The sequence below is a fragment of the Drosophila innubila genome, assembly GCF_004354385.1.
Source record: "Drosophila innubila isolate TH190305 chromosome 2L unlocalized genomic scaffold, UK_Dinn_1.0 4_B_2L, whole genome shotgun sequence".
Lineage (NCBI taxonomy): Eukaryota > Metazoa > Arthropoda > Insecta > Diptera > Drosophilidae > Drosophila > Drosophila innubila.
The window spans coordinates 24,262,837-24,273,776 of record NW_022995372.1 but is presented as its reverse complement, the minus strand read 5'-3'; the positions used below and the strand labels follow the sequence as shown (position 1 = coordinate 24,273,776).

Below are 10,940 nucleotides of genomic sequence, written 5' to 3'. Positions count from 1 at the left end.
TCTCCCACACAATTTTTTTGTTATTGCTTAGTGTAATTACTGCAAGTTTTTTGTTTATTGTTTAACTATTGTAATATTTTTTCAATTACCGAAAATCTTTTTATCGTACTTAATTTACCAAAATTATAATAAATTTGTGGTGCTCAATGATCGCTTTGAGAATTCTCGCCTTTGTTTGAATGCAATTGTTTTTATTTTTTAACACTCAATTAATTGGTAACAAATGTCTAAAAATTTAGCATTCTAAAGACGAAAATGAAACAACACTTAAACTACAATAAAATGATTGGCAAATTAATCGTACATAAATATTTTTTATAATTTAAGTTCTTATTTAGTAATCCAAAAGAAACTACTTAACATTTACTGAATAAACTTTTAAAAGTTATAATGAAGTGTATAACAATTGCGGTTTTATTTATTAAAATTCTATATTTACAGACTATTTATTATAAATTACTTGAGATTTTTAATTTGACTCTCAGGTTAAGTAATAAAATCAAATCAAATAACATGACAACTGTTGATATGCGCGCCACATCAAAGCAAAGCGAAAGAGAATGAGTAAGAGAGTAATAGAGCTCATAACAACAATGGCACGTAAAAATTTCATTCATAAAATGGCACAAGTGCTTGCACGTGAACCAGCGTGCATGTGTGTGTGTGTGTGCCATGGGGTTGCTTTGGTATAGTAGCTAACAGAACGCTGTTAACAGCGCGCTGTTAATGTTAAATCCTGGCGAGCATCAGGCTGAGCTTGGGCTCAACACAAATCTCTGCGTTCAGTTGCAGTTGGCGCTTCGTTCGGTACGGATCGCATCAGTGGACAGAGTCGAGAGTGTCAAGTGTACATTTAAAGTTAGATTAACAATTGTATCAAGAAGATGGCAGGTGATGTGGAGTCTAGTAATTTATCAACCGTTTGTCAAGTGGAAACAAATGCCCCAAAACGTAGCAATATGAATAACAATAATAGTGCACGTTCCAGTCGCGTTGGAAGTGCCGCGAGCACTGAAACCAGCAATCTTGTTTTGCATCGTAAGTTAACGTCTTCTCTGCATTAAGGTTGCTGTATTTTTTAAATGATATTTTTATTTATTTATTGAGCTTTACTTATTATGTTTGTTTCTGTTAAAAAAATTTCAACACAATTTATTAACTAAAAGATAAACAAGTTCTTGTTTTTGATTAAAATATTTATAAATTTTTTGAAGAAGAGAAACTTATTTTTTAAATTTTGACATCTATGTTTTTTTATGTTGTTTGCTTAGTAAAACTGCCTTGAAAATTGAGTTCATCTTTGTAATGCTAATGTTTATATAGTATTATTTATCTAAAATTTCCATACGTTATCTTACAGTTATCTTATCTGTACATATATGTCAATAGTGCAGATTAAATTAAAATAAAAAAAAAACGCATCAGATTTAATCGAAGATAAAAATGGGCATAATGTTATACACTCTCAGTATTTTGCTCGTTATTTAGATAAAGTTGCAGTTCTAGTTAATTTTATTCTTGATCAATAATATTCGAATATTATTTATACATATGCAAATTTACATGTGACCAAGAGGTGTTAATTATAAAACCTAATTGAATTTTAATAATACAGTATATTTAATAATTGAGTTTGACTTATTAAACTTTTTTAAAATAACAACAAAATGGTTTTGAAAATTCTATATACGTGAAGTGCTTAACGTTCAAAATTAATGCAAATTAATTTTTAATTAAAATTTATGCATATTAGACAATTAATGGAATTTGACTTTAATAATGTAAATAATGTATTGCATTGTGAAAATGTAGCTAAATTTAATTTTAATTTAAATTATTCACATATTTTCTATTTGTATTAGTTGACCAGTAAAAAGTGTCTTCCTTTAGAAGATGCCATTATTTCCATGATCACCAAAGGATTTTTCCTTTATTCTAATTAAATTAGTGATGTATGCAAGTTGCAATGTTGCAAGTCTCGTGGAAGGCTTTAACCAACTTATTTGCAAGCATTTTTAAGAACAAAATACTTAAAGGTGTGAATGGGCTCAGTTATAGTCAAGAGAATGGGAAATAAGGGTTGGGGCAAGTGGAACGCTTCATTAGCATCGCTGAGCACTGAGTTGGCTTTGGTTGGGACTTGGTCTGCAGCCCCAAGGGCTGTGTGCAACAGATAAGCGTTTGGCAAACGTTAGTTGGGGCACGATTGCTAAATGGGAAGCGAGTTAATAATTAATATCAGCCCCAGAGCAGTCAATGGGAGCTTTCTTCTTCTTTTAGCCCGAGGATGCATTAACCTCAAAATATAAAACTGTCGCTCTGAATAGTTTGAAAGGGACACAGTTTTTGAGATGTTTAACTGGAAAATGAAAGGAATGCAGAAAGGTGTATGGGAAATTGGGACGGGAAAGTGGAACCGGCAATGTGAGCTGGAAGTGCATAAAGTACACAGGCTATACGGAGGAGACTGATGAGACGGACATGGCTACCTAGATGCTTAACTGGAAAATGGAAGGCAACTGGAAGTGCACTTCAAGAAGTCAGAAATCTGAGGAGAAGCAGGGTGCCTCATCGTGGTTAAGTGAACGGCTCAGATTCCGAAACGCTTAATTGGTAACTGGAAGTTTGCTTCCAAAATGTTTAACTGGAAACTGAAGGGGAAACTGGAAGTGCATGAAGTACACTGCTTATGGTCATAAATCTAAGAAGGACACTGAGGAGGCTGCATGTGGTTAATTGAAATTCACCAATTGCCAAAGTGTTGGAGGCAGAATGTGCAAGTTGTGGGATTAGAGAGTGTTCCTGGGATTAGCTGGTCCCTCCAGTCTGCTGCGGTATTTATTTATGTGCTCTGGTCGTGCCATAAACAAACCATGCCATGATTATATGCCTGAATTGCCAAAATTGGCATCTGTTGCACATTGTCCAAACGTGAGCGCATTTCCGCCTTGGATTCCGTCCAGCCTCCGGAGTCCGGACATTGCTACTGGTGTCAAAGTGATGACACGGCCTGAATATTCAGACTTTGTTCCAAAATGTTTGCCAGGTCGCGTGCTGCGATAAATCTCCCTGCTGTCGCCCTCAATCCGTTCCCCTCTCTCATTTTATTTGCCCCTTCTTGTTGTTGTTGTTTGTTTGTCCATGGAGTAGAAAGAAGGAGTACGGTTATGGGTTATGAATGGCGGCACGTGACCGAAAATATTAATCAGTTGACATGGCATTAACATAAATCATCCGCAACAATTTTGGATTGCAGCATCGCGTCGTATCGCGTCGCATCGTATTTTTTCGTGTCGCTGCTCTGCGGATTTTTCGTTTTTCGCATTATATTTTTAAAAATTGCTATTCATTGTTTAATAAATATATTAAATACTAAAAAAGGAAATGGAATAGAAAATAAATTTTTAGATCTTGTACACAAAGGCTTAAATTTATTGAGTACGAATTTATTTAAAGGTTGTCAATTGCAATAAAGTTACAATTTCTTATTAAAATATTATTGTTTAAATTGTTCCGTTTTAATTTGTGGCCTTGTTGCGATTTGTGAAGAATGTTCATCTGATTGTTCTGAAATTGTTATAAATTCGTATAGCTATGTATTTTGTAGCACTTGAGTAAAAATTATTTACCAATCGTGGATTTTTACAGTTGATCGTTTCCCATTTCTTAACCATCTGTGAGAGCTGACAGCTCACTATGGATTGGTTTATTGGGCATCAGATACATCATCATTCGACCAGAAATGAGAGGATCATCTCGACTTAGATACATGTTATATTTCATGTATTTTCTCAGCCTGCGGTCTAGATAGTATCTAGTAGATACTTAATATTTACTTTTGGACATAGTAAGACAATCACTTTCTTGATAGAAGCTGGTTCGATTCGATTTGGCATTGAAAGATTGAATTCTAAATTTAATGGATAGAAATTATTTTAGATAGAGATACCTGTATAGGTATTTTATAGCGTATTAACTTGCGTAAGCTTTTAAGTCTTTATTTAAGCTCTGCCTCGAAAACTTCACACTCTCAAAAATTTGTGAAAACACAACTTTAATATTTAAATTCATTCAGTTTTCAAATGTTCTTAGTATTTCGTTAAATGAATTTCAGTTTTTAAATGTTCTTTGTATTTCTTTAAATGAATAGCAAAAAAAAATGTATTGCAAGTATTTTTATTAAACATTATGGCAAATACTTAGATTGAGATGAACTGCTAATTAAATTCACAACAGCCTCAAGATGCACTTGCTTAAATCGTCAGATTGTCACGTATAGAAAAATACTTGAGCTTAGTAGACTTCAAACTCGATGCTTGTCTCCCTTTACATTAGATTTTGAGTCGGAAGTCGGGGTCGGACAGTTACATCCGCAGTTACATCCGCACACATAAGGAATTTGATCCATGTTCCATGTTATTGCTGTTTATCAGAAGGTAAATGACTTATGAGGTGCTTGAGACGTTTAAGCCTCTTTCCACTCAGCAGGGGGTAAGAGGCAAACTTCTCATGTCCCCTCCCTTGTGTACTTGCCCATGTCCAGCGTGTGACTAAAAGGACATTTTTCAAGCAGGTCGATTATTGGCAAATAAATTGAATTTATCCATCGCAAAGTCATATTCTAAGCAACACAATAGTCTTGCCATTTCACAAAATTGATATTTATGTGCAAAATCAATTTGTCCTACAGATATTTAATTTATAAAACCCCACTCCCGGTTCCCATACCCTGCACGGATTGTATTGCAATCTGTTGAGCTCGTAGGAACATTTCTACTGATTTCTTCTATTACTTTTTATGACACCAAAGTTGAGGGATGTTGCTGGTAATAACCTCTAATAGCGTACAAGGGGGAATCGTACAAGGGGGTTGAATCCGGTTAAACTCTGCTGGGATCAAATAAAAGATGCAATTTGATTCAAAAACTATTTGTCAAAAGATGTTTACCTTAGACACACGCACTTGTATGTGCTTTTGGACTTATTACAATGTAAATATTTTCATGACAACAACAATTACATTGATATTACCTGTTTCCTAAATGCTTGTAATATATGCAGTCTTCATGTTGTCCCTATGGGCATTAAATTCAATTTCATAAATGATTATAATTTTTTAAGTCAAAATTTTTATAGGAGCTACTCGGGCTTTTACATTAGCTTCTATTTATTATAAAATTTGTTGTTAACTGTCATAGAATATTTTAATGGATAAAAATAAAATACTTATTATTAGTCAATTGATATCAGGAATATATCTCTATTAAATGTATAGAAAACTGTTTCATCTTGAAAATACATCAGCAACAATTTTGAAGAGCACAATGCCTAATTTCGAATGCAGCATAATTTTAGAGGTCAATCCATTATCAAAATGTCATTCTTTGAATACCGGTTCAGTTCTGAAAGCTTGAAGAAAATTTACAAGTCTAAATTTTAGTTCAATTTTGCAACGCTTTTTACAAGAAAACAGGTCCCAGAATTAAGTTGGACGAAATAAAAAGTTGATTAAAAGTGAAAGTTTGAGATTTAAAATTTAGAATTTTGTAAATTCCAAAGGGAAACGAAAGTTCTGATTATAGAAACAATCCATTCTAAGACTTCCTTCTCTTTTTAAATGGCAGAAAGACACGACTACAGAGATATTTAAACAAAAATGTATACTGAGAGTTTTATCTCTCTTTCTTATTTTCAATAGTAATAATTTTCAATTATAATTAATTAAATAAAAAATCGCTCTTCCTTACAGGATTAATTGTGAATGGATTTGTAAATGTGAATATATCCACAATTGAGCGACGATTTGGTTTGCGTTCCCGGCAAACTGGACTCGTGGCCAGTGGCTACGATTTGGCCTCCTTTGTGTGTCTGGTTCCCGTGACATATTACGGCGGAAGGAGAGGTGCATCCAAGCCGTGCTTTATAGCCATAGGTCTACTGTTGTTGGGACTTGGATCATTGATATTCTCGTTGCCGCATTTTCTGGTTGGCAGCTATCGAGCAACGATAGCCGAGGCAAACAATTGTGATCAGGAGTCGGGCAGATTGACAAATCAAACGATGGTAAAAGTGGAAGAAGGAAGCATTTATCTTGTAAGTAAATGGGAATTTCTTTTTGCAGCAGGCTTGCCATGAGGCAGCTGAGGATTTCGATGTGGGCGAGAGTCTAACTTGGACGGTCTGGTTGTTCTTTGCGGCTCAACTTTTGCATGGAGCTGGCGCCTCGCCGTTGTTTACGCTGGGCGTGACATATCTGGATGAGAATGTATCCACAAAGATGTCATCTGTTTACTTGGGTAAGTTTAACCGTCTCATTGATAAGACGCATTCGGCAAAAGTTTCTCTCCGTTTGTCTGGGGAGTAAATGAAGTGTGCTCAACTAAGCAAAAGGCTGCTTGCGGCGATGCCGATACACTGATCCAAAAGAATGCGTTTTTTAATTTAATATTTCCGAAACTTCATATTTCATATTTAAATCAACTATTAAACATTTAGACTTAACTAAAAACATACTTAAATATCATGACTCTGCAGAATTAGTATGAAAAACACTTATAAAAAAATTGAATTGACATATTTTGTTTGACGTATAGTTATGTTTATTTTAAAGTTAATTAATTATATTCAAATTATTATGCTTCATATTATTCTTCTTTTTATTCAAATTCAAATGAAAGTGTTTTTAGTTCTGTATTAAAAATTCATTTAAAATATGTAAGTTAAATATTTGTCACATTTAAATCTACAAAAAATGTTTATGGTGCTAAATAGTAGCTAAAAAAATCTAAACTTTGTGAAATATGCATTGTTATTCTCTGTGTGTACGAGTATCTCAAAGTGCGAGTATCTCAAAGTACAAGTATCTTTTAGTTTGCCCCACACATTCCATATTTATTTCTATTTCTATTTTTATTTGAAATGCCAGACAAAAGGAAGTAAATACTATTGACTGTTTACAGTTCCCCCCTTTTACTCGTTCTGTTTCATTCGCGGGGGATTCCCCCTTATTGACCCAATTTTAAAGCTGACTCAGCCAGTTGTCAGACTGATGTCAGGCCAGGAGTCACCCAAAAAGGACACTACGACAGCGCAGCGAAATTTATTGCCTCCTTGTTAAGTTTATCGTGCGTCGGTAGCCTTATCAAAGCCGAACAGCTTCTCTAACTTCTTCTAGCTTCTCCCAACTTCTCTGACTGTCGCCTTTTGAAACAATTGAAATTCGTTTTTGGGGATTTTCGTTTGCTTTTTATATTTATTTGTTGCTACGCTGCCTGTGGCATTTGTCCCCCTAAATAAAAGGATAATATGTTCAGTTCTTCACGCTCTCCCTTCCCTTAACTTTCTCTCCCTTTTTCCTACTAGTAGTTATTAAACTCGTCGTCGTCCTTTGCGTATTGTCATGCAAATTAAGATGCAGTCAATTGATAAAGAATGCTTTGAATTATTGGCATTTGCCACCACTGAATATGCAACATTCTGTGGCAACATCAGAGCTTAATGCAGTCCCAAAAGTAATAAATTTAGGAATGAGACTTTCAGTTGAACTATACCCAGTTGATGTTAATTAGGTACTCAGATACATACTTACATATGTATGTAAATGTTTATTCGCTGTGTGTCAATTAGCGGCATAGCTGCTTCTTCTTTCCCCTAGAAATTCCTCACACTGAATTAAAATTTTAGTAAATTTAACAAATAGCACATAGAATTAATTACATTGTACAAAATAATGCTTAATATAAGTATAAATCAGAATTGATTTTAACGTTGATATTAAATTAAAAAAAAGGATTTTAATACACAAAAATGGGTACATTTGTTAAATGTACATTTTAAATCAAATGTACATTTATAATAATAGAGGAAAATGTGACTAAATTTATAAGTGATACATTATATTAATTTAAAATTTAATTTAATTACATTATAACCAACTATTTTTGCAATTAAGCTGTGGCATTTTTATATTCTTAGTTTATTACTAATTACAGGGTATCCATCAGTCGCAAGTTTGACTGATTTTGTTGAGTTTTTGGATATTTGCAGGTATTTACTATACGATGGCCATAATTGGACCAGCTGTTGGCTACGTTCTTGGCGGCCAATTGCTGCTCATTTATACGGACTTTGTAACCGTGGATGCGGCTGAGTAAGTGCATGAGTCTAAAACTCCCGATGATTGTTATTAATCGCGGGGTCACAGCTATTTTGCGAGGCAGTCAAATGGTTTTAATGATGGCCCTCAGGGGAAGGGGAGAGTGGGAAGTGGCAGAGCTTATTTGTACGCGACATTTGTTACCAACGGCAACGGCAACAGCAAATGCCACAAAGCAAAAAGCACGCCGGAGCGTAAATATCTCCGGAGACTAATAAAACAACATTTCGTGCTGACAACGAGCAAATAAGGTGCGAATGAGATTCAGGATGAGCATGTGGATGAGAATGGAGGTGTGGAGACTGAAGATGGGGCAGTTGTTTGATTCACATTTGTATACAGCTTACGGAGTCCTTGTGGGGACGGAGAGGGGAGTATGATAGGAAGGGGAATTGCATGGATAAGCCGCAGCATAGCTTATTGTCAAGGTGATGCCATAAGTCATACGGCCGGAGGCGCAGACGGAGTCGGTGGCATATGAATCTGTTTGCACTTTTATGGCTCGTTGCGTTTTGTTCAAAAAAAACATGTAAAGTGTGGTTTATGTTTCTTTTAAAATAGAATAGAATACGAGTAAATTAACTGAATTTGAATTTATTTGCACATAAAAATAGATAATGGTAATTCAGGAAGAAAGAATTTATAATACAAAAATTGGTGTGAGATCTGAATAATTTAAAAGAAAGAGTATGGAAGGGGTTAGATTGATATAGGGTTAGATTAGATTAATTAAAAAAAGATAATTGTAATTCAAGAAGAAAGAATTTATAATACAAAAATTGGTGTGAGATCTGAATATTACCATTGCTAAATAACTTCAAAGAAAGAGGGTGGAAAGTGTTAAATTAATATGAAATAATAATGTGTCAGACTGATAAGCAGACTGTTTTCTTACCGAGTTTTATTTAAATATTTAAAACACTCTTTATATAAAAGAATGCCAGATTTATTTAATCTGAAATCATTTTCCAATTCATTGCCACAGTTTAAGCCTGACAAGTGACAGCAAAGTGTGGATTGGAGCCTGGTGGATTGGTTTTGTGTTTGCTGCCATGGTCTGCGTTCTTATAGCCATACCTATATTTGGTTACCCCAAATCTCTGCCTGGCGCAGAGAAACTGCAATTGTCCAAAGTATCCGAAGCGCATGCCACCAAGAAAACGGCAGAAATCACAACGAAATCGGAAAAGGAAACTGTGACAAGTAAAAAGGAGAAAAGAAGGCGTCTTGGAGAACTTCCACTTGCGGTGTTGACTCTCTTCAAGAATCCCACATTCTTCTTTCTTAACTTGGCCGGGGCAACGGAGGGTTTGGTCATTGCCGGATTTGCCGCTTTTCTGCCGAAACAAATTGAAAATCAGTTTAGCATTTCTCCAGTAATTTCCGCTCTATTGATGGGACTAATCACAGTGCCCGCAGGCGGAGGTGGCACCTTTCTGGGCGGTTACTTGGTCAAGAAGTTGAACTTGGCTTGTGGCGGCATCATTAAAATGTGTTTGTTGGTCACTGTGGTGGCCACCTTCTTCACCAGCTGCTTTCTGGTTTCGTGCCCCAATGCGGAGTTTGCCGGAGTCACCACAGCGTATTCCCATTCCCAGGACAAGAGCGGACTGGCCATTTCTCTAGAGGATTCCTGCAATACTAATTGTGGCTGCAGTCGCACCAACTATGATCCAATTTGTGGCGCCAATGGGGTGATGTACTACAGTCCCTGCTTTGCTGGCTGTCGACAGGAGGAGCAGCTGGACACCTTGAAGATCTATCGCAATTGCAGTTGCATTGAGGACTCTTTAATCCTGCCTGAAGCCACCAATGTGATGTGTGAATCCAAGTGCCAAAGTCTGCCCTATTTTGTGGGTCTCTGTTTTGTACTGATGCTCTTCACATTTTTGGCCACAATGCCTGCTCTGTCGGCTACACTTAGGTAAGTCCTTAATAGATCCTTTCATGACATCGTTGTCAAATATATTTTATTCCTTATACAGATGTGTGCAGGATGAACAGCGTTCCTTTGCCTTGGGTTTGCAGTGGATCAAGGTGCGTTTGATGGGCACAATTCCTGCTCCTTTAATCTTTGGCGCCCTCATCGACGAGTCGTGCGTGCTGTGGCACGAATCCTGCGATGATCAAGCTGGCGGTGCTTGCTTAGTCTATGATAATTTCTACATAAGCCGGTAAGTTTTGAGTATTTAAATTTCTATCAATTCAATTATATTAAATTAAACCCTCTTCCCTACCAGCTACATGTGGTTACTGGCTTTAATTGGAAAACTCTGCTCTGTTTTGTTTTTCTTTGGCGCCTGGTGGTTCTATGTGCCACCAAGCGAAACATTAAATGCCAAAGAGGAAGCAGATACTTAAAATAAACTATAATTAAGCGACTGAAATAAACTAAGCGACACTGCCGATTGATTCTACATTTGTAAACAGTCAATTTTGGCTTAATTTTCCATATTGAAAATGGTCTCATTAATTATGGTATTGTAATTTTATGTCTATTTTAATCGGTAAATAGTTAAGTATACTATAAGCAAAAAAATAAAGGAAAATAACATATAACATTTTGAAATACAAAATTCATTTGCTTTTTCACTTAACCTTTGAAATTCCGTTGCAATAGCGGCCTCTGTTAAAATTCTGTTACGTGAAGGTGGCTGCGCACGCACATTTGCGCTGCATGAAGTTGGCACCGATTGTTAACAGTGTGCCTGTTGCCAGATCGGGAAATTCTGTTGGGTGGCAGCCTCAATTAAAATAAATAATAAATTAAAATTGAGTGGCAGCA

The 10,940-nt window shown here is 35.8% G+C and overlaps 1 protein-coding gene across 1 annotated transcript; it reads left to right on the top strand.

The window, feature by feature from the left end:
* The first annotated feature begins 959 nt into the window (after positions 1-959).
* Positions 960-10,687, top strand: LOC117781249 (solute carrier organic anion transporter family member 4A1). Its single transcript, XM_034618001.1, has 7 exons — positions 960-1,038; positions 5,750-6,063; positions 6,122-6,296; positions 8,047-8,149; positions 9,141-10,079; positions 10,141-10,329; positions 10,396-10,687. Exons 1-7 carry the CDS (start codon positions 960-962, stop codon positions 10,514-10,516), a joined length of 1,920 nt encoding a protein of 639 aa, XP_034473892.1. The 3' UTR covers positions 10,517-10,687.
* The last annotated feature ends 253 nt before the right edge of the window (positions 10,688-10,940 follow it).

Excerpts from the sequence above, each read along its gene's own strand:
- LOC117781249 (XM_034618001.1), top strand. The coding sequence starts at position 960 with ATGAATAACAATAATAGTGCACGTTCCAGTCGCGTTGGAAGTGCCGCG. Across the intron at positions 1,039-5,749 it reads CAGCAATCTTGTTTTGCATC|GATTAATTGTGAATGGATTT; the intron begins GTAAGTTAACGT and ends TCTTCCTTACAG. Across the intron at positions 10,080-10,140 it reads GCTCTGTCGGCTACACTTAG|ATGTGTGCAGGATGAACAGC; the intron begins GTAAGTCCTTAA and ends TTCCTTATACAG.